At 36.7% G+C, this 24,491-nt stretch overlaps 1 protein-coding gene across 2 annotated transcripts in view; it reads left to right on the top strand.

The window, feature by feature from the left end:
* ZFYVE16 (zinc finger FYVE-type containing 16) overlaps positions 1 to 24,491 on the top strand; it is a 63,400-nt gene that overhangs the window by 22,670 nt on the left and 16,239 nt on the right. For both annotated transcript variants that reach the window (XM_068981444.1, XM_068981445.1), the window contains exons 4-14: positions 307 to 403; positions 3,138 to 3,299; positions 6,525 to 6,667; positions 8,487 to 8,862; positions 10,046 to 10,168; positions 13,839 to 13,994; positions 15,384 to 15,608; positions 18,543 to 18,625; positions 21,037 to 21,141; positions 21,510 to 21,657; positions 22,800 to 22,880. In XM_068981444.1, coding sequence (XP_068837545.1) covers positions 307 to 403; positions 3,138 to 3,299; positions 6,525 to 6,667; positions 8,487 to 8,862; positions 10,046 to 10,168; positions 13,839 to 13,994; positions 15,384 to 15,608; positions 18,543 to 18,625; positions 21,037 to 21,141; positions 21,510 to 21,657; positions 22,800 to 22,880 — 1,699 coding nt within the window. The remainder of the gene's footprint in view (positions 1 to 306; positions 404 to 3,137; positions 3,300 to 6,524; positions 6,668 to 8,486; positions 8,863 to 10,045; positions 10,169 to 13,838; positions 13,995 to 15,383; positions 15,609 to 18,542; positions 18,626 to 21,036; positions 21,142 to 21,509; positions 21,658 to 22,799; positions 22,881 to 24,491) is intronic.

A 24,491-nucleotide genomic window follows, 5' to 3' on the forward strand; every position in this document is an offset into this window, starting at 1 on the left:
AAAAAAAAAGGGTGGGGTGGGAGTTGTAAAGGATGACAGAAAGCTTTTAAAATTGTGAACTTATTAATTAAGAAAGTTTTTTTCCCTTCTAATTAGCGTAATTGATTTAAAGGAATTCTCATCAGTAATTTTAAATTTAGAAACCTCATTTAAGTAAGACAATAAAAATAAAAAGAATCATTTTAATAATTACCTATGATTACAATGACTAGAAAAATTGTCATGTAATCAGAAAACTGGTGTTTGCCTCAAGTAGGTATAACCATGCTTGAAACAAAATCAAATTTGCTGTTTTATTCTCTTCAGGTATTTTGCGGTGTCTGTTGTAATAGGAAGTGTAAATTAGAGTATCTAGAGAAGGAGGCAAGAGTATGTGTAGTCTGCTATGAGACTATTAGTAAAGGTGAGTATTAACCTGACATATCTTCTTCCAGTAATTGAATATATCTTAAAAACAACTAGATTGTGACAAAGATAAACTTCTTTATTTTCTTAAGGCGAGGACCTAGTGTTGACTTATCTGGCTTAGTTGGGACATCCTAAGGCTTGGTTTCTCTTCTTTTTGTTCCACTCTCACAATTATTACTACCAGTCTGGAAAGGAAGCATTCAGTTTCTGGAATGGCAGTTCATTAACTTTTAACAGGTACCAAGTCCCTAAATGCTGCATTTCATCTGCTGTTTGTTTTTGTCACCATCATTGTCATCCTCATCATCTTAATCTAAGCATTTATAGAATATCTAGCAGTAAGTACTATTCAATCTTATATATTAATAGCTTAAGGCAAGATAACAGTTCCCACCTTATAGAAAATTACAACCTACAGTGGGAATGAAAGATAAGGTAGTAATATTTATAATTTTTATATAAATTCATAGGACTGTTACACTATTTGTACAGTTTCATCTTTTACATGTTTCTTTCCTTTCTTAGTTTTATAATTTTGTTTGTACGTTTAGCTAGTTTACTATTATCAGCAAAAATCTTGGTGGTCTTACTTTAGCTCTCACAGTTGTGTATGTGTCTATATATGTGTATGTTTGTTTTTTTCTTCAAATACACTTTTGTTCTTTTGAGTACTTCTTGGCATTTTTAAAGATTTGTTGACAGTTTAATTCCCAGCAAATATTACTTGGGACTTTTAAGACCAGACCTGTGCACTAGCTCAGGTACTGCTTCCTGTTAGCCAGGAGAATAAATACCTGATAATAATTTGTTTTTCTCTTTTGAATGAAGATAAATTTTTTCAGCAATTCTTCAAAAAGCTCTGATGTGAGTCTGTTAGCCTGAGGTAAGCTGCTTTACTCCCTGCTGTTGACCTCTGCTCTGGAAGATAATAGAGTGTAACTACCAGTCTTTATGAAGAATTTAAGTACTTGTATCTTTTGCTTATGCCATTTCAGTAGCCTTTAAGACTACTGCTGGTAAAAAAAAAAAAAAAAAGACTACTGCTGGTGCTGTTAGCCAAGCAATCTGCTAGAATTAAGAAATCTTAGAGCAAGCTCCAACATGATTCTCTCTCCCCGGTTAAAAATAAAGCAGCCATGAAGATTTGAAACATTCTTTGAGTTGACAAGTCAGATATTTAGGTGAACATTAGAACATACTCTGACTCTAAGGATCCAGGAGAAAAGATACAGTCATTAAAGAAACCAGCTAGGAAACTGAGATCAAGCATTGGTTTATTAAAGAAAATATTTTGAATGGATTTGTTTATTTAGATATCTGTTTTATTTATTCTGTTTTGATATAACATGTAATTTCATTTGTAGCTCTGTTTATCATTAATTTATACACCACAAGAAAACATAAATAAATTACTTTAACACCAACGTTAGGGTTGAAAATAGTAGACATGATCATTTAAAATAATGTTACTAATAGGAGATAAATGACTCAAGGACTCTTTTAAGACAAATTCCAGGAAGAAGAAAAGATAGTTTTGTTATAGACTAGATAATGAGGAAGTGCTAAAACTGTAAGTTTTAAAGAAGCATGCGTGTGAGTGCCATTACATAAACTTAGGGCAGGTTGGAAATTACTTTGAAACTCTGGTATTATGTTTGGATTTTTTTGGTTAGTGGAAGTCATTGCATGAGGGTGCTAATTCAGTGGCGCTTGAAGAGGTTATTGCAGCAGTGGCAGCATTTGTAGCAGATCAGTTTGGAGAAACGCTTACGGGAGAGCTGCCAGTGCTCTTCCATGTTGTTGGGATGAAAAATCATTCAGCAGTGTTCAGGCACTGTTCTGTGCTTTAGAGATGCAGGTGAAAACAAAACACATTTCCTGTTCTTATGGAACTTTTTGATCTCATAGAGCTTATGAATGTGGGGAGTGATGGATAGGATAGCAAAGAGAATATCAGATGGTGATAATATTCTAAATAAAAATAAAAGAGTGTAAGAGGGATAGATGGTAACAGATTTAGGGGCAAGAGGTGGTTATTTTAAAAGGTGGTAAGAATAAGGGTTTATGATACTATGATATGTTAAGCAGAGACTTGAAGGAGATAAGAGAATAAAGCTATATGGAAAAATATGCCAGGCAGAGAGAACAGTAACAGCTAAGACCCTAACCTAGAAGAGTGCTTGCTTCACTGTTGAAGAACAAGGAGGCCTCAGTGGCTGTATCAGGATGAGTAAGTAGGATATTAGTGAGAAATGATATCAGCTAACTAGGAAAGCAGAGGCAGGATTAATAGAAATGTAGACTAAGACAGGGTCTTGTGGGCCACTGTAACAACTTAAATTTTCATTTTAGTAGGGAAGCCATTAAAGGATTTTAAGCAGAAGAATAATGTGATACGATTTATGTCTTAAAAGAATCACTAGGAATTGTACTGGAAATTGACTCTAAGGGTACAAGGGCAAAAACAGATGGTCATATTAAGTAACAGTGATTTTCTTCAGTAGATACCAAACATAAGCCAAAATTATATTGAATTAACTAATTGGTATCTTATACGGAAGTAGAATGCTGCCAACTAAAATAAGGAAGTAAGAATATTATCTTTCCCACATGCCACTTACTGTTCAGCCATTTGATTTCTTTCTCCTTACAACTTGAAAAACAGAATATTTATCTTAACTTACTTTGAAGTTTAAAAACATCTGAGATGAATTTTTTTCCCTTTATAGCTCAGGCATTTGAAAGGATGATGAGTCCAACTGGTTCTAATCTTAAATCTAATCATTCTGATGAGTGTGCCACCATCCAGCCTCTTCAGGAGACTCAAACATCAAGTATACCTTCACCTACAACTTTACCAATCTCAGCACTTAAACAACCATGTGTTGAAGGTAACTAGAAGAAAATTCTGTGTCTAATATTAAAGATAAATTATTAAAATAGAAGTTTTCTAGTATTCAGGAATCTAGTGAGAATAGAGAACCTAGACTAGCTGCCAGAAGGAGCTTAATACAGGGAACTGGTTAGAAGGGTATGTATGTTAGAAGGGTAGAAGAACAAAAGGGTATGCTCAAGTGACGCTCAAGGGTGGAAAAAAAGCTATGACAAACCTAGACATCATATTAAAAAGCAGAGACGGTACTTTGCCAGCAAAGATCCATCTAGTCAAAGCTGTGGTTTTTCCAGTAGTCATGTATGGATGTGAGAGTTGGACTATAAAGAAAGCTGAGCACCGAAGAACTGATGCTTTTGAATTGTGGTATTGGAGAAGACTCTTGAAAGTCCCTTGGACTGCAAGCAGATCAAAGCAGTCAATCCTAAAGGAAATCAGTCCTGAATATTCATTGGAAGGACTGATGCTGAAGCTGAAACTCCAATACTTTGTCCACCTGATGCGAAGAGCCAACTCATTGGAAAAGACTCTGATACTGGGAGGGATTGAAGGCGGGAGGAGAAAGGGATGACAGAAGATGAGATGGTTGGACGGCATCACCGACTCAATGGACATGAGTTTGGGCAAACTCATGGAGATGGTGAGGAACAGGGAGGCCTGGTGTGCTGCAGTCCATGGGGTCTCAAAGAGTCAGACACAACTGAATGACTGAACAAGTGACTCAGAGATTAGTAAGTGCAGGAAGCAGCTGCTATCCCTAGGGTTGGAAGAATGAAAGGGGAGAGTCTGTGTTACTAGAACTCAGTACAGGAATACCAGGAGGTGCTTGGTTCTCAGACTTGGTGTTCATGGATTAGGGTACCACATCATGTGGCTGCTGCTGTTGCTTCTAGAGGAACACCAAGTGGCAAATGCTGGGGCCATTGAGGAGCCTCAGGATTGATGTTAAGATGACTGAAGGAGTGTTCCCAGCTTGACTGATTGATTGATATAAGGAGTACTGAAACTCACGGGACATGTTAGGTATATCTGGTGGTGGTGCTGCTGCAGAGATCCTGGCAGAAACTAGAAACAGAAAGAATTCCCTTCTCTTCCCACCTTTCAGTCTTCAACCAGTGCCTGTCATTAGTACCTGTGACCAGAACCAACTAGCAAGGGGGTCTGGGAATTGCACTTTGCAGATGTCCAAAGAGTATCAAAGAGCGCCATATAGAAGGGTGGGCTTGGATTTGAAAGACAGTGGGTAAATAGTCAGCATGTCTCCCTTTCCTTAAAAATCTATTTTTAAATGTGTATTTCACCACAATAAAAAATGTTTCTTATATCTTCTAAAAAACTTTTAAAGATTTAAAAACCTTTGGGTCCTCTGTTCTTTTTTACAACCTATTGTAGTTTAGGATCTTGAGTAAAACTTGTATAGACTTTTATTTAATTTTCAAATTGAAGTATAGTTGATTTACAGTGTTGTGTTAGTTTCAGGTGTATGGTACAGTGATTCAGTTATATATGTGTATATATATTCTTTTTCAGATTCTTTTCCCTTCAGTTCAGTTCAGTTCAGTTCAGTCACTCAGTCGTGTCCGACTCTTTGTGACCCCATGAATCGCAGCATGCCAGGCCTCCCTGTCCATCACCAACTCCCGGAGTTCACTCAGATTCACATCCATCGAGTCAGTGATGCCATCCAGCCATCTCATCCTCGGTCGTCCCCTTCTCCTCCTGCCCCCAATCCCTCCCAGCATCAGGGTCTTTTCCAATGAGTCAACTCTTCGCATGAGGTGGCCAAAGTACTGGAGTTCCAGCTTTAGCATCATTCCTTCCAAAGAAATCCCAGGGTTGATCTCCTTCAGAATGGACTGGTTGGATCTCCTTGCAGTCCCAGGGACTCTCAAGAGTCTTCTCCAACACCACAGTTCAAAAGCATCAATTCTTCGGTGCTCAGCTTTCTTCACAGTCCAACTCTCACATCCATACATGACTACTGGAAAAACCATAGCCTTGACTAGACAGACCTTAGTCGGCGAATTAATGTCTCTGCTTTTGAATTTGCTATCTAGGTTGGTCATAACTTTTCTTCCAAGGAGTAAGTGTCTTTTAATTTCATGGCTGCAGTCACCATCTGCAGTGATTTTGGAGCCCCCCAAAATAAAGTCTGACACTGTTTCCACTGTTTCCCCATCTGTTTCCCAATATTGAGTGTAGTTCTCTGTGCTATTCAGTACTGTGTATGGTTTTTAACATAAACTATTAGTCTGTAACATGCTAGAAGATAACTGATTGTCAGACAAATTCAAGTATTTCTTTCAACTATTTTGAGTTTCACTTCTCTCTCACTTAACAGCTATTTTCTATTTATCATTGTAACTTACATAATGAGGTTTGGCATGTATGGTTATGTATTCTAACTCTAAAAATGATGAGTCCGCTTTTTAAAATATTTATATATTTTCCTATATTGACTTTAAAATTATTATATTATGAAGCATTGCAAATACAAGAAAGATGCCTTTTAAAATATATCCACCCATGTTGCAGAAATTATATATGAGTCCAATTTTTTCAGCGTTATTTGTATTATGCTATGGAAAGTTGGTGCTTTTGATGATTGTATGTTCTAAAATCTGGTAGGAATTTTCATAACCTTCCTCCATAGATGCTTTTTAACAAAAGAGAACAGATATTTTGCTGACATCTAGTTATTTCCTCCAAATCTGAGAGGAAAATATTAATTACTATTAAATATAAATTAATTATATTAAAAAATGTAAATATCCAACATTATAAGAACAAAACATGTGCTTCTGTTAGAAGTAGAAATTGACCTCCAATACACAAGTGATCCCATTTCTTTTTTTTTAGATTTTTTATGCTTCTTTCTTCTGTTCTTCATACTTTTTTTCCTTTGCTTATCTACCATGCTCTGATCTGTTCCATTTTCCCTCCCGGTGCCTTAGTCCCTAGATTTTATTTGGTCTCCATATCTCCTGTCTATTCTTTTTCTGACTTCAGGATTCCTAGGGCCAGCCCTGCCTTTGTAGGAATTAGGAAAAAAAGTATTCCAGGTAGATGAATCACAAAAAGCCATTTCTGTAGGCCTTGAAACCCTGAAATGCAGGGCTTGCCAAAAGTTATAAAAGGCTTTTGAAAACTTTTCCTGACCTATTTAATATTAAATCATTGCAATATCAAATTAAAATGCTTTACTTTTTTAAACTGATTCTAGGATTATGCTCCAAAGAACAGAAGAGAGTATGGTTTGCAGATGGTATACTGCCCAATGGTGAAGTTGCAGATACAACAAAATTATCATCTGGAAGTAAAAGATGTTCTGAAGACTTTAGTCCTCTCTTACCCGATATGCCGTTGGTAAGGAATCTAAAGAATGATTTGATAATTTAGTAAAATTTTATTTTATAGGTAATTCCTTGCATGATTATTAGAGTCATTTAGTTGCTAAGTCATATCTGACTCTTTGGTGACCCCACAGACTATCGCCTGCCAGGCTCCTCCGTCCATGGGATTTCCCAGGCAAGAATACTGGAGTGGGTTGCCATTTCCTTCTCCAGGGGATGTGCCTGACCCAGGGGTTGAACCTGTACCTTCTGCGTTGGTAGGTGGATATTTTACCACTGAGGCACCAGGGAAGCCCCTGATTTACTAGAGTACTTTTTAAAAAATTCTTTGAGCTTCATTAAATGAGAAACATATGATGTAGTGAATATATTTTAGATTTTATTTTTTAACGTCAGTTTAAGGCAGTGATTCTTAATTTTTTTTTTTTTTATCTTAGGACCCCTTTATGCTCTTAAAAATTATTGAGAACTCAAAAGAACTGTAGATTATGTGGGTTATGTTTATTGATAATTGCTGAATTAAAACTGACAAAAATTTTAAATTAATTAAAAATAAACTCATTAATAGAAATAATATTTTTATGAAAAGTTTTCAAAATAAAAGTGAGAGGAATAACATTGTTTTATATTTTGTGTGAATTTCTTTAACATCTGGCTTAATAGAAGATAGATTCTTACATCTACTTCTAAATTCAGTCTGTTGTGATATGTTGTTTTAGTTAAATTAAATGAAGAAAATCGTGGGACCTCACTGACTTCCTGAAAGGGTGTTGAGATCCCTGGACCACATTTTGAGAACCACTAGTATGGGGAAATAGAACTGAGATTTAGTAAGGCAATTTAGACTAATTTGTTTAATGATTTTCAAACATTCAGTGAAGTATCTGATGGTAGTATATATGTTTATATTTATACAGAGGTTACTAGGTGTTAAATAGAAGACATAGAATCCAAACCCACTAAGAACTCTTAATTGTAAAATAGTAATATACTTACAAAAGCAAGTATGAACATATGAAGTAGAAATCTTGTTTATTCATTAAACAGAGATTTATTGAGCATCTCCTCTGAGCCGGTTACCTGGTTTATCCAGGGTACATACATTAGACAAGATGCACATGTATCCTCTCTTCAAGTTCCCATACCATATAAACTTACGTCGTTTGTCAGTGAGAGTTCAGGAGCTAGGTTTTACAAGGAGCCGTAATTACCAAAAGTATGTTCCTTAGCTAGCACCTACCCTCAATCAGTATTTTAACAAAATGGAATTTTTACAGAGGCTAGTATTACTTGAGTTCTTAAACAGTTCTCTATTGACTCAGGTTTGGCCAGTCTTAAAAAAAAGGGGGAGGGGGGCTTAATTGAAGCAGATTTGATGTATAGTTTATTCCAGATGGCTACTGTTGTGGAATATATCTACCATTTTGCTTCCTAACCACTCCCCTGTCTGCCTTCTCCCCTTTTCCTCTCCCTTGCCACCTCCCAGCCAGGCTTTTTTGTCTATTAGGAGGAAGAATGCCTTGGGTTGAATTAATAAACATCCTGACTTTGTGGTATGGAATAGGATCCTGAAGTTCTCCTTGCCTCCTTTTTCCAGACTATAAAATTAAAGTCATACTTACCTGAGCATATAGTAAAGCTAAACCTGTGTACTTGAATTTAGAAGCAAGATGGTACTGTTTCTTGGGAAATTCGGCTTCTAAAGAATTTCTGAGCCCATTTTGATTTTATTTATTCTTTTTCAAAAGATATCTTTGACTGTCTACAATCAATATTTCACATTTGAGCAGAGACCCTGAACTGATTTGGGCTTTTTCCTCCATATTTCACAGATGGTAAACACAGTGGATCATGCCCATTCTACTCCAGTGGAAAAACCAAACAGTGAGACAGAAGATACAATAAATGAGATAATTCGAAGTCCTACTTCTCAGGTTCCACCTGTGGAAAAACTGCCCACAAACACAGGAACTGAGGGGTTCCCTACATCTGCTGCTTTTACACTAGATGATGATGTTTTTGCAGAAACTGAGGAACCATCAGGTCCCACTGATGTCTTGGTTAACAGCAGTTTACCTGTTGCTTGTAGTTCACATTATAGGCTATTATGTAGTATTGGTGATAATGTTTGCAGTAAGGTTAGTCTTCTACCTGATGATGAGGACAGCTTGCCCCCTCTTTTGGTTACATCTGGAGACAAGGGGTCAGGTAGGAGAGCAGTTATTTACATTTAAAAAGGAGTTTTATTGTTGTTGTTTTTAAAGAATATATCGATGAATTTTGTGTCTGATATATGAAATGTATTTTTTTAAACTTACTGTGGTTGAAATATGTATGATGGCATGGAACACTTAGTTTGCAAAAAGTCTTACTGTATAAAAACAATTCTAAAAATATCTGACCTCTTGAGTTGATTTGAATGTGATTGACGTATCTGAGTCCCTAATTTAAAGTCCGGTACAACAGAGAAATTCATAGCCTTTAAGTCTTGTATTAGTTTTGATTCCATATCATTTTTTGTTTTAAAGATGCATAGTGCCTAAAGAAAAGAATATTGGTTTGGATGACAGAAATTGTAGTTCCTCATCTGCTACATAATATACCTATGACTTGAAGCATGATTTAATCTTTTGGGCCTCAGCTTCCTTTGTAAAAGAAGATAATTTAGGTGGTCTCTAAGGACCTTTCTAAGCTGGAGATTCTGTGGCTATCTCCCACCTTGGAATAGTTCCCTAAGAATACATCTGTGTAACTCCAGGCATTATGCTACATCCCACATGAAATGATTACGTTCTGTGCCTGATAGTGTAGGAGAATGAAGTCTAGGATCTCTATTCTGTAAGAAGGAGCTATTTTCATGATCCTAGTGATAGTGGCAAAAAAATACCGTAAGCCCTGTTCTTTGCATGCCGTTGGTATATTTTCCTGTTGATTGTCAAGTTTTTTCTTAGCCACTTATCGCTGACCTAAGGCATGTCACAGCAAGCAGTATATACAGTTTGGGTCTAGACTACTTTTATAGTTGCAAGTTACAGAATTTATAATTGGAGTGGCTGGCAGATTGGAATCCACTTTAGAAAACTGTCTTAAAAGCTTAAAGGTGCTGAAATTACATCAGTATGCTGTTTAATCAACATATTTGTGCATAGACTATATATATAATTGATCAGAATTTATATGTATTCTAATATTAATATATTCACATAAATTGAAAAGTAAAAATTAGTGGTATATAACAGTTGTCTGGTTGTTGATTGATTTCATGAGATGTGTTTTTGCTTTTTAACTGAGATCAAGTCATTGGTGGATTTATAAATGTGGCTTTTTTGTGATAGGCATATTTAACAGGAGACATAATTATTCGAATTAATATGTTATTTTCATGTTTTAGTGCCTGTAGTAGAAGAACGCCCATCTCATGAACAGATCATTTTGCTTCTTGAAGGCGAAGGTTCTTGTCCTGTTACATTTGTCTTAAATGCTAATCTACTTGTGAATGTCAAGTTAGCATTTTGTAAGTAACGATTTATTTTTCTTTGCCTAATTGGTAAGCAGGATTTCTGAATAATTAATTTGTCAGGTTAAATTTTGATTGACAACTGTAAAAAATAGGCAGTATTGGATATTGATTTTTTAGTCAAATATTACATAAATAAATTTTTCAGTTTTACATGCAGTGATTTTTAAAGTAATAGTTTAAAGATTTTTACTCAGATCAGTCGCTCGGTCATGTCTGACTCTTTGTGACCCCAGGGACTGCAGCACACCAGGCCTCCCTGTCCATCACCAACTCCTGGAGCCTACTCAAACTCATGTCCATTGAGTCGTGATGCCATCCAACCATCTCATCCTCTGTCATCCCCTTCTCCTCCCACCATCAGTCTTTCCCAGCATTAGGGTCTTTTCAAAAGAATAAATTCTTCACATTAGGTGGCCAGAGTATTGGAATTTCAACTTCAGCATCAGTTCTTCCAATGAATATTCAGGACTGATTTCCTTTAGGATGGACTGGTTGGACTTCCTTGCTGTCCAAGGGACTCTCAAGAGTCTTCTCCAACACCACAGTTCAAAAGCATCAATTCTTCGGTGCTCAACTTTCTTTATACTCCAGCTCTTACATCCATACATGACTACTGGAAAAATCGTAGCTTTGACTAGACGGACATTTGTCAGAAAAGTAATGTCTCTGCTTTTTAATATGCCGTCTAGATTGGTCATAACTTTTCTTCCAAGAAGCAAGCGTCTTTTAATTTCATGGCTGGAATCACCATCTGCAGTGATTTTGGAGCCCAAAAACATAAAGTCTGTCACTGTTGGTATTGTCTTCCCATCTATTTGCCGTGAAGTGATAGGATGAGATGCCATGATCTTAGTTTTCTGAATGTTGAGTTTTAAGCCAACTTTTTCACTCTCCTCTTTCACTTCATGAAGAGGCTCCTTAGTTCTTCACTTTCTGCTATAAGGGTTGTGTCATCTGCGTATCTGAGGTTATTGATATTTCTCCCGGCAATCTTGATTCCAGCTTGTGCTTCTTCCAGCCCAGCATTTTGCATGACGTACTCTGCATATAAGTTAAATAAGCAGGGTGACAATATACAGCCTTGACGTACTCCTTTTCCTATTTGGAACCAGTCTATTGTTCCATCTCCAGTTCTAACTGTTGCTTCTTGACCTGTATGCAGATTTCCCAGAAGGCAGGTCAGGTGGTCTGGTATTCCTATCTCTTTCAGAATTTTCCAGTTTGTTGTGATCCACACAGTCAAAGGCTTTAGCATAGTCAATAAAGCAGAAATAGATGTTTTTTTTGAACTTTCCTGCTTTTTCGATGATCCAGCAGATGTTGGCAATTTGATCTCTGGTTCCTCTGCCTTTTCTAAAACCAGCTTGAACATCTGGAAGTTCTCAGTTCATGTACTGTTGAAGACTGTCTTGGAGAATTTTGAGCATTACTTTGCTAGTGTGTGAGATGAGAACAATTATGCGGTAGTTTAAGCATTCTTTGGTGTTGCATTTCTTTGGGATTGGAATGAAAACTGACCTTTTCCAGTCCTGTGGCCACTGCTGAGTTTTCCAAATTTGCTGGCATATTGAGTACAGCACTTTCACAGCATCATCTTTTAGGGTTTGAAATATCTCAACTGGAATTCCATCACCTCCACTAGCTTTGTTCTTAGTGATGCTTCCTCAGGCCCACGTGACTTCGCATTCCAGGATATCTGGCTCTAGGTGAGTGATCACACCATTGTGATTATCTGGGTCATGAAGATCTTTTTTTGTATAGTTCTTCTGTGTATTCTTGGCACCTCTTAATATCTTCTGCTTCTGTTGGGTCCATACCGTTTCTGTCCTTTATTGAACCCATCTTTGCATGAAATGTTCCCTTGGTAGCTCTAATTTTCTTGAAGCGATCTCTAGTCTTTCCTATTCTATTGTTTTCCTGTATTTCTTTGCAATGATCACTGAGGAAGGCTTTCTTATCTCTCCTTGGTGTTCTTTGGAACTCTGCATTCAAATGCTTATCTTTCCTTTTCTCCTTTGTCTTTTGCTGCTCTCCTTTTCTCAGGTATTTGTAAGGCCTCCTCAGACAACCATTTTGCCTTTTTGCATTTCTTTTTCTTGGGGATGGTCTTTATCACTGCCTCCTGTACAATGTCACAAACCTCCGTCCATAGTTCTTCAGGCACTCTGTCTGTCAGATCTAATCCCTTGAATCTGTTTGTCACTTCCACTGTATAATCATAAGGGATTTTATTTAGGTCATACCTGAATGGTTTAGTGATTTTCCCTACTTTCTTCAATTTGGCAATAAGTAGTTCATAATCTGAGCCACAGTCAGCTCCCAGTCTTGTTTTTGCTGGCTGTATAGAGCTTCTCCATCTTTGGCTGCAAAGAATATAATCAGTCTGATTTCAGTGTTGACCATCTGGTGATGTCCATGTGTAGAGTTGTCACTTGTATTGTTGGAAGAGGGTGTTTGCTATGACCAGTGTGTTCTCTTGGCAAAGCTCTATTAAATCTATGCCCTGCTTCATTCTGTCCTCCAAGGCCAAATTTGCCTGTTACTCCAGGTGTTTCTTGACTTCCTACTTTTGCATTCCAGTCCCCTCTAATGAAAAGGACATTTTTTATGGGTGTTAGTTCTAGAAGGTCTTGCAGGTTTTCATAGAACTGTTCAATTTCAGCTTCTTTAGCATTACTGCTCCAGTCATAGACTTGGATTACTGGGATATTGAATGGTTTGCCTTGAAAACAAACAGATCATTCTGTTGTTTTTGAGATTGCATCCAAGTACTGCATTTTGGATTTTTTTGTTGACTATGATGGCTACTCCATTTCTTCTAAGGGATTCTTGCCCACAGTAGTAGATGTAATGGTCATCTGAGTTAAATTCACCCATTTCAGTCCACTTCAGTTCACTGATTACTAAAATGTCAATGTTCACTCTTGCCATCTCCTGTTTGACCACTTCCAGTTTGCCTTGATTCATGGACCTAGCATTCCAGGTTCCTTGCAATATTGCTCTTTATAGCATAGGACTTTACTTCTATCACCAGTCACATCTACAACTGGATGTTGCTTTTGCTTTGGCTCCGTCTCTTCTTTTCTTTCTGGAGTTATTTCTCCACTGATCTCCAGTAGCGTATTGGGCACCTACCGACCGGGGGAGTTCCGGTGGACCACATTTTGTCAGACATCTCCACCATGACCTGTCCGTCTTGGGCAGCCCTAGAGGGCATGGCTTATAGTTTCATTGAGGTAGACAGGGCTGTTGTCCATGTGATCAGATTGGTTAATTTTCTGTGATTGTTGTTTTCATTCTGTCTGGCTCTGGTGGAGAAGGATAAGAGGCTTATGCCAGCTTCCTGATGGGAGAGACTGAGGGGGAAACTGGATCTTGTTCTGAGGGTGGGGCCATGCTCAGTAAATCTTTAATCCAATTTTCTGTTGATGGGCAGAGCTGTGTTCCTTCCCTATTATTTGACCTGAGGCCAAAACTATTGAAGTAATCTTGCACAGTTACACAAGTCATCTTACAGAGTTCAGTTTAAGTTTTGTGAGAACATTGGGGAAATAAGGAGTTTGAAAAGTTGTACTTCATGCAAAGGACAATTAGAAGTTGACATTTTAAAAAAAAAATTAAAAAAGAAGTTGACATTTATAGTTGTATGCTTTTGTCACTTAAGATTCCTCAGACAAATACTGGTACTTCTCAACCAATGGATTGCATGGCTTGGGACAGGCAGAAATTATTATTCTGTTGTTACGTTTGCCAAATGAAGATACTATTCCTAAGGACATCTTCAGACTGTTTATCACCATTTATAAGGATGCTCTGAAAGGTACAGTATTTTATTTTTAACTGTTCAGACCAGAGGATGGATAAATGAGGGGCATTTTTGCTTTTAGCAGTGCTAACTGTACTAAAGGTTTATTTTATGAAGAGATTACTGATTACTTAAAACAGCTTAGTCATCATTTTCAGTCTCCTTAAATTTAGCATTTTATGTAACTAGTGTCTTTATTTTTTTTTTTTCTATTTTAAAAGGTAAAATATATTTACTTTCTTGATCTTTTTATGCGTCTACACAGTAGTCCCCCTTTATCTGGAGGGGATAAGTTCCAAGACCCCAGTGGCTGCCTAAAACTGGAAATGGTACTGAACCCTATTGTACTATTTTTCTGTAGGATATATATACTATATGAAAAATAGCATATATGTATATATACTATAAATATATATATATGTGTGCTGTGCTTAGTTGCTCAGTTGTGTCTGACTCTTTACGACCCTGTGGACTGCAGCCTACCAGGCTCCTCTGTCCATGGAGATTGTCCAGGCAAGAATACTAGAGTGGGTTGTGATGCCTTCCTCCAGTGAATCTTCTCAACCCAGGGATCGAACTCAGGTCTTCTGTATTGCAGGTGGATTTTTTACTGTCTGAGCCACCAGAGACGTCCAAGAATACTGGAGTGGGTAGCCTATCCTGTCCCTTCACAGGAGGGCTTCCCGACCCAGGAATCGAACCAGGGACTCCTGCATTGCAGGCAGATTCTTTATCAGCTGAGCTACTGGGAAAGCCACACACACACCACACACATACTGTTTTTTCATACATACCTATATGAAATTTAATTTATAAATTAGGCAGAGTAAGAGAACATCTGAATTGCCAACATCACTTCTCTTGTGCCTTGGGGGCAATATTAAAAAAATAAGTGTTACCTGAACAGAAGCACAGTGACTGTAACAGTTGATCTAATAACAGAAACTACTGCTGAGTGACTAATGGCCTGTAGCATATACAGTGTGAACATGCTGGGCAGATGACCCAAGGTGTGGTTCACATCCCAGTGGGGCAGAGCAAGATAGCAAGAGATTTATGTAATTTTCCAGTTAATATTTTTGGACCACAGTTGACAAGAGGTAACTAAAACCATAGAAAGGCTGTATAAGATTTGGGGAACATGATGACTTTTCACTTGACCTTGAAGTAAGGAGAAAAATTTAAAAACACCTATGGTTAGAAACATTCTCAAATTTTTGTTCACAATTTCCAGTCCTCAGAAATAACTGAACTTTGTGCACACAAGGTATTTAATGCTTCTTCAAGAGTGAGAGTAAGGAAAATATATTGCTTTTCTTTATGAAAGTTTATATTGGGACATTCAGACTCAGACTGCCACTTGAAAACAATTTAAAGTCTTTTTATTAATGATTTTATTTCTAGGAAAATACATAGAAAACTTGGACAGTATTACCTTTACTGAGAGTTTTCTCAGCAGCAAGGATCATGGAGGATTTTTATTTATTACACCTACTTTTCAGAAACTTGATGATCTCCTATTACCAAGTAATCCTTTTCTTTGTGGAATTCTTATCCAGAAGCTAGAGATTCCCTGGGCAAAGGTTTTTCCTATGCGTTTAATGTTGAGATTGGGTGCAGAATATAAAGGTAAGTTTTAGAATAATAAATTATGTAGGTTCATATACTGACTGTAAATAAGAATTTAACATATCATTAAAATGAATTTTTAATGTATTAGTGGGACTACTTTTGTTTTGATGTACTTTTAAAATTCTAAAACAGTCCTCCTCTGGTATAAGATTAGTCTAGACAACCTTGATATGTTATGAGTTTCTAGATGTTCCTAATTATTATTAACTTACCTTAAAATTTTTTTTGAACTTCAAAACAAAACACAGAAAACCTTGAAAAGTTTTCTTGAAAGTATTTACTGTAAGGAGTTCATTTTGTTATGTTGCCTATATATTAAGAAGGTAAATCATTGTGCCCCACCCCAATTTGTACATACTATAAAGACAGACATAAATGGTTGTGAAGTAATGGTCAAGGCTTATGTATATTTCTAAGGTTCTCTCTAAGCTAAAATATTTCTGTGTTAAACTTTTTTGAATTCACACTTTTCTTTATCCCTCACAAAAAAGAATAATTTATTTATTGCATGTAAAGTATATCACATATAAGGAAAATTTAAGCATTTGCTTCTAATTTAATGGCTATTTTCTTGGAGGAAAATGAAATGTAGAGAAGTTATAAAAGTGACCATTACTATTTCAAAATGGACAAATTCCATGAAAGAGACATACATTTAAATCTATTTGGCAAACTTATTAAACTCTAATTTGAGGGGTGGTCCTTACCATTTAAGATTTAAATACATGATACTATTAAATTGTGTTATAAGAAGTAAAAAATTAACTTTCATCTCAGGTTTTGTACTGTGAACCAAAGAGCTTAAGAGAGAGCATTCTGAGCCACGTGTTTCATCCATTCAGGCTCATGTTTTGTCTCTGATACTAATATTTGAATGTTATTTTTATGGAAAGTTAGTTCAGAATGCTGGCTAATCTTACATCATTATGGAACATAATAATCTATAAATTTGGCCAGTATTTTTACCAGTATCACTTCTATATACTAAATCTGTTTTTCTTATACTGAAAATAGGAAAATCACAGAGTAATATTTTGAGAGACTTCTCAAAATACCAGGTTGGAACTGGAAAGCTATGATAGCTGTTTTGTGGTAATGAGAAAAATTACCAGTTATACACAGAAGTTAATTAGTCTCTGTTTTCTGAGTTCTTTGTGTCTTGCTGGATTTTAGATAGATCAGCATTTTGATGTTACTGGTGTTCATGCCACTTTAGACTAGAATTTGAAATTGTGGGGTGTGTGTGTATGTGTGTGATTATTTTGTTTTAGAAATAATATACCTATGGAGAAGTCCATGGCAAAAGTTAGAGTCCCAAGATTAAAGACTGAAAACTGTCTGAAATTAGTAATTTTCCAATGAGAATTTCCTGCACTTTTATGTTGACACTATTTGGAATATCATTAAATGTTGAATTAGATGATTTATAAAGTCCCTTTGTAACTGACAGAATGTCATTCTAAGTTATAACCTTTTGAAGATTAATTTTTTAGGAAAAATTACCTCTATCAAGTTGCAAAGGATGCTCCCTATTCATATAAAATGAAGTAAAAAAATCAGCCTTTACCTTAATCATATTGTTTCCTATTTTAATGTGTTTTACCACTAACTTACATTTTTTCTGTATTCTCTGTCATCCAAATAACTTAGTTGTCATTTTTTAAAACTAAAAAAATATGTTTGTATGTAGCAAAGATGTAAGTTGCCCTTAATTTTTTTTAAGTAGATAATGTCAGGTGTGTTTTCTTAGAATCTTAAGAAAGTACATTTATATAATAGGTATTAAAGAGGTTTATTTAAATCTGAGCTGAAGACTGAAATTCTCAGTTTAACATGTCTGATTTTTACCATCGTAGAAATAGTGTTATCTTCTTGTTCTTACTTTCCTTTTCTTCCAGAAGTCCTGCTGCATTGTCACCTAGGTACTTTTCTTTTTTGGTGTGCAGTGTTTACAGTGTCCTAGAGAAAGAGAAAAGTAGTTAGGTGACAGATTCGACGTCACTTCTTTGCACTGTCTTCCTACATGTTCCTTTTATCATGCTGATCCAAGAACTATATCATCCATAAATTAACACAATTGAACATTGATTACAATTGCCTTAAAAATCTTGAATTCTTCATACTTTGTTTTAAATTTTCAGAATGTTTCTTTTTAAATTATGAGAATTTTATAGAGGTCCAGCCAGTTATGGTAATTTTCCAGACATTATAATGTTTGTAAACAGCATGTATGATGAAAAGATTAAGTGCTTTGGAATTGGGCAATCCTGGTTACATATCACTTTTACTAGTTACTAGCTTAGAAACCACAAGCAGGGTTATTAACCTCTGTCTACTTCCCATTTGTAAAGTAAGTGTAGATATACTTGCCTGATTGGGTTGTTAATGTGATTTTTTTTTCTTTTTTCTTTTATTTTTAAATTTTATTTTTTTACTTTACAATACTGTATTGGTTTTGCCATACATTGACAGGAATCCACCACAGGTGTACATGAGTTCCCAACCCTGAACCCCCCACCCTCCTCCCTCCCCATATCATCTCTCTGGGTCATCCCCGTGCACCAGCCCCAAGCATCCTGCATCCTGTATCAAACCTAGACTAGCGATTCGTTTCTTACATGATAGTATACATGTTTCAGTGCCATTCTCCCAAATCATCCCACCCTCTCTCTCTCCCACAGAGTCCAAAAGTCTGTTCTTTACATCTGTGTTGTTAATGCGGTTTAAATAGGAATCTGTATATAGAGGTCCCAGTTCAATGTAGCATCTAGTACATCCACAGTATGTGTTAATGTTACCTCTCATTCTGCCCAGAGATCCAAATAAGTGGTATTTGTTCATAAATTTTGAAAAATGAGAATCAACGGTAATAAATTCAAGGCTTCTTTTGGTTTTTGTTGATGGTAACCTGTTTTCTATTCTTATATATAGCGTATCCTGCTCCTTTAACAAGCATCAGAGGCCGAAAACCTCTTTTTGGAGAAATAGGACACACTATTATGAACTTACTTGTTGTGAGTAATTGAACTATTTTATTAAGTATTCTTATATTGTTACTTAACAAATTAATTTAGCAATTTTATATATTTATTTTTTTCTCTTTTAATTTGGCATATTTGGTATAATGAAAGTTCATTTATAATAAATCCTAATTTATTTAACATAAATGAGCTTTTTTGATGAAGTGGTTTTAGAACACATTTCTTCATGTATACCTGATTTAGATTGCCTATGATTCATTCAGCTGCAGTGCTTACACATTTAGGTAATGTGAGATTTACACAGTTGTTGAAGTTTTAGCATGGACCTAACAGAAGCAGAAGATATTAAGAAGAAGTAGCAAGAATACACAGAAGAACTGTACAAAAAAGATCTTCACGACCCAGATAATCACGATGGTGTGATCACTCACCTAGAGCCAGATATCCTGGAATGTGAAGTCAAGTGGGCCTTAGAAAGCATCTCTACGAACAAAGCTAGTGGAGGTGATGAAATTCCAGTTGAGCTATTTCAAATCCTGAAAGATGATGCTGTGAAAGTGCTGCACTAATATGCCAGCAAATTTGGAAAACTCAGCAGTGGCCACAGAACTGGAAAAGGTCAGTTTTCATTCCAGTGCCAAAGAATGCTCAAACTACTGCACAGTTGCACTCATCTCACATGCTAGTAAGGTAATGCTCAAAATTCTCCAAGCCAGGCTTCAGCAATACGTGAACCGAGAACTTCCTGAGCTGGTTTTAGAAAAGGCAGAGGAACCAGAGATCAAATTGCCAACATCCGCTGGATTGTGGAAAAAGCAAGAGACTTCCAGAAAAACATCTATTTCTGGTTTATTGACTATGCCAAAGCCTTTGACTGTGTGGATCACAATAAACTGTGGAAAATTCTTCAAGAGATGGAAATGCCAGACCACCTGACCTGCCTCTTGAGAAATCTGTATGCAGGCCAGGAAGCAACAGTTAGAACTGGACATGGAACAACAGACTGCTTCCAAATAGAAAAAGGAGTACATCAAGGCTGTATATTGTCACCCTGCCTATTTAACTTATACACAGAGTACATCATGAGAAACGCTGAACAGGAAGAAACACAAGCTGGAATCAAGATTGCTGGGAGAAATATCAATAACCTCAGATATGCAGATGACACCACCCTTACGGCAGAAAGTGAAGAGGAACTAAAAAGCCTGTTGATGAAAGTGAGAAATTAAGACGCTTACTCCTTGGAAGAAAAGTTATGACCAACCTAGATAGCATATACAAAAGCAAAGATATTACTTTGCCGACTAAGGTCCGTCTAGTCAAGGCTATGGTTTTTCCTGTGGTCATGTATGGATGTGAGAGTTGGACTGTGAAGAAGGCTGAGTGCCGAAGAATTGATGCTTTTGAACTGTGGTGTTGGAGAAGACTCTTGAGAGTCCCTTGGACTGCAAGGAGATCCAACCAGTCCATTCTGAAGGAGATCAACCCTAGGATTTCTTTGGAAGGAATGATGCTAAAGCTGAAACTCCAGTACTTTGGCCACCTCATGCGAAGAGTTGATTCATTGGAAAAGACTTTGATGCTGGGAGGGATTGGGGGCAGGAGGAGAAGGGGACGACCGAGGATGAGATGGCTGGATGGCATCACTGACTCAATGGATGTGAGTCTGAGTGAACTCCGGGAGTTGGTGATGGACAGGGAGGCCTGGCGTGCTGCGATTCATGGGGTTGCAAAGAGCTGGACACGACTGAGCGACTGAACTGAACTGAAGTTTTAGTAAAAGCATAGTCAATCAGTTTGGTGATTTTGAGCAAACTGGCCTAAGTCATCTCATTTTTACTAGGAACTATTGGATTAGATGATTTCTAGTTCCCTTGTACCTCTAATTCCTCTAATTTTGTGTTTACCTTTTATTATAGAAAAGTATTTCAGTGGACTTTCTTTTATTTATAAATGTTCAGTTAAAAGACCTATTTTGCAAGATGGAAAGAGGAGTGAAAGTGTTAGTCACTCAGTGGTGTCTGATTCTGTGACCCCATGGACTGTAGCCTGCCAGGTTCCTCTGTCCATGGAATTCTCCAGGCAAGAATACTTGGTATCCAGTTCCTTCTCCATGGGATCTTCCCAACCCAGGGTTGAACCCAGGTCTCCCACATTGAAGGTAGATTCTTTACCATCTGAGCCACCAGGGATGCCCCAAAGAAAAGAGTAGAACACCCTCAAAGACTACAGAGTTCTTCCTGAGAATATTTTTTATATTATTATAAAGTAGCTGGAAGGATTAGTTTGTTTGTGAAGTTGGCATTGCTTTCTGGATGGCATTTTGATAGTTATGTATAACAAGTTTAAAAATCACAGATACTCTTTAAAAAAAGGATTTAATGAATGGGTAAATGTCCATGGATAGTAGTTTCAGTTTTATGAAATATCATTGTTTTATGTAGGACCTTCGAAATTACCAGTATACCTTGCATAATATAGATCAGTTGTTGATTCATATGGAAATGGGGAAGAGCTGCATAAAAATACCTCGGAAAAAATACAGTGATGTAAGTGTAATTACTTTATTCAAGTTTTGAAAATAATATTGAACATTAGATTTCTTTAGAAGTGTGTTAAATTTCTTGTTCTGAATTGGACTAATATATAATGGCAGGAAAAAGTTATTGTTGAAATTTAAGGTTTGCTTCCTAGTAAAGGATATATTTAATCCTATTTTTTGTTTTTCTTACTATTTTTATCTGTTTTTTAATTGAGGTAATTTTATCTTAGAACATTTGTTTCTGACTCATTCTCAGGGAGTTGTCCAGACTAAAAACTTGATAAAGGTGGTCAGAAATATGACTCTCTGAATTATTACAACTAATAAAGGCATAAAATGTTAAAAATGTTTCTAAATGAGTTATTTTTTCCCTAGGTAATAAAAGTAATAAATTCTTCTAATGAGCATGTCATTAGCATTGGAGCTAGTTTTAGTACAGAAGCAGATTCTCATCTGGTCTGTATACAGAATGATGGGGTTTATCAGACACAGGCCAACAGTGCTACTGGCCATCCTAGAAAAGGTGAGTATTGGTTCCTAGTGTTCATCCATAAAACCATCTCGAGAAATAGAACTCCTTTCAAAGGGGAAATATATATATATATAGACGTTTTACTTATTTGCTAAATTGATGATGATGAAACAGTGTGCTTTAAATATTTAGCTATAGAAACAGAAAAAAAATTGCTTCTAATGTGTGTGTGTGTGTTATCTTGGGCAACATTAGGTTTAAAGACTTGGAGTACAGTATTTATTTTGATGTCTTCAGGTTCAGTGTGTCTCATATAATGGGTTCTCTGGAGTGTTTTTGCCAGTGTTTTGCAAGCTCTGCTGCAACACCTATTAGCAGGAAGCACAGGGTAGATAAGTGTAAGAATGAATTATAAAACTCTTAAGTGTCCAGGAATGTAAAAATGATAAAGATTACATTACTCAGCTGAATGGTCTCAATGACTGCTGCGATTACCAAATCCTTGTGATACAGATCCTAACAAATTGAATTAAGTAGAAGTAAGTATTCCATAAAATTAATATATTATTATAAAATAACATTTAAAATAGACATTCTGACTGCTAATAAAATTTTTTCCTCTGTTTATAAAAGTATGTATGCTTATTTGTAGTAAGCTTGGAAAACATGTTTCAAGGAGTAGTAAAAAGTGTGAGATATGGCCTTTGTTGACATTTTAAGATATTTCCTTCTTATATTGATATATATGTTAATTAGATGATTTTATACTAGATACTTTATATTGTGCCTGTTTTAACATACCATTGACATTATTTTCATTAAAATTAATGCTGTTAAAATTTAAGAATTTAACATTTATTTGATAAATATGTAGTACAGAATTCACAAGGTATAAGTATTTACACTGTAAAATCTCCTTTACTCCCTAGAACCCCAGACCACCCTTTTCCACTCCCTATAGGCAACCAAACCAACATTGTCAATTTTTGGTATATCCTTTCAGAGACTTCTTGCTTGTGTGTATATTTAAGCAGTACCCCTGTATACACACACCTTTCTTCCACTTTTTTTTCCTTGGCTGCGCTATGTGGCATGGCAGAACTTCTCTGACTATGCATTTAACAAATGTCATATATCATAAAAAGAGCAGTTTAAAACATAATTATTATTGTTGTTGTTGTTTTTTAAATCAGTGACAGGTGCAAGTTTTGTGGTATTCAACGGAGCTCTAAAAGCATCTTCAGGATTTCTTGCTAAGTCCAGCATCGTTGAAGGTATGAGTTTCTTCTTTAAGATTGCTGTAATGTAAAGATGTTTTCCATCTCCTTTTAAAAATGTATTTGATACTTACAAAAGAATATATGTAAGTTACAAAGCATAATACCTCAAACTTATGTGAACCATCAGTCAGCCAAGAACTGGAACATGACTAATATTCGGGTCTACCTCAAGCCTGACAACTCTGCCTTAACCTGCATTTCTTGTCTGTTTATAGCCTAAAGGTCAGTCTGAGGTGAGAGCTTAGGGTCTTCTCAGGTCTGGTCTTAGCATACACACACCCTGGGCGTGCAGTCAGTATTGCACATGCATGAGGCCTCCTGAACTCCCAGATATATGTTAGAGCCTTTCAAAGTACTTATGGACATCTCATTCCCCAGATTTTCCTGTAAGTATTTGCTTGGCCTATTGTTTGCCTCTACTATTATCTGCTGCCACAGGCAGCTATGATGTTGATCACTGGCCGCTAATTGTTTTTGACAGATGCTTCCTGAGAAAAGACTTATTTTCCACCGGGCAAGCTTAGGAGTCCAGTCAAATAAAGACGTTGTAGACAGAGCCTCCTAGGGAGGAGTCTTCCAGAAACCACCTGATCAGTCAAAAAAATGACAGTTCTCCAGTAATGAAATTTTGAACAGACTGGTTCCAAATAGGAAAAGGAGTACGTTAAGGCTGTATATTGTCACCCTGCTTATTTAACTTATATGCAGAGTACATCATGAGAAACACTGGGCTGGAAAAAGCACAAGCTGAAATCAAGATTTCCAGGAGAAATATCAATAACCTCAGATGTGCAGATGATACCACCCTTCTGGCAGAAAGTGAAGAGGAACTAAAGAGCCTCTTGATGAAAGTGAGAGTGGAGAGTGAAAAAGTTGGCTTCAAGCTCAACATTCAGAAAACAAAGCATCCGGTCTCATCACTTCATGGGAAGTAGATGGGGAAACAGTGGAAACAGTGTCAGACTTTATTTTTGGGGGCTCCAAAATCATTGCAGATGGTGACTGCAGCCATGAAATTAAAAGACGCTTACTCCTTAGAAGAAAAATTATGACCAACCTAGATAGCATATTGAAAAGCAGAGACATCACTTTGCCAACAAAGGTCCATTTAGTCAAGGCTATGGTTTTTCCTGTGGTCATGTATGGATGTGAGAGTTAGACTGTGAAGAAAGCTGAGCACGGAAGAATTGATGCTTTTGAACTGCGGTGTTGGAGAAGACTCTTGAGAGTCCCTTGGACTGCAAGGAGATCCAACCAGTTGATTCTAAAGGAGATCAGTCCTGGGATTTCTTTGGAAGGAATGATGCTAAAGCTGAAACTCCAGTACTTTGGCCACCTCATGCAAAGAATTGACTCATTGGTAAAGACCCTGATGCTGGGAGGGACTGGGGGCAGGAGGAGAAGGGGACAACAGAGGATGAGATGGCTGGATGGCATCACTGACTCGATGGACATGAGTCTGAGTGAACTCCGGGAGATGGTGATGGACAGGGAGGCCTGGCGTGCTGCAATTCATGGGGTCGCAAAGAGTTGGACACGACTGAGCGACTGAACTGAACAGTATAAGAGTGTTCCCTTTTCTTCATACCCTCTCCAGCATTTATT

This window comes from Capricornis sumatraensis, chromosome 9 (genome assembly GCF_032405125.1).
Source record: "Capricornis sumatraensis isolate serow.1 chromosome 9, serow.2, whole genome shotgun sequence".
Classification (NCBI taxonomy): Eukaryota; Metazoa; Chordata; class Mammalia; order Artiodactyla; family Bovidae; genus Capricornis; species Capricornis sumatraensis.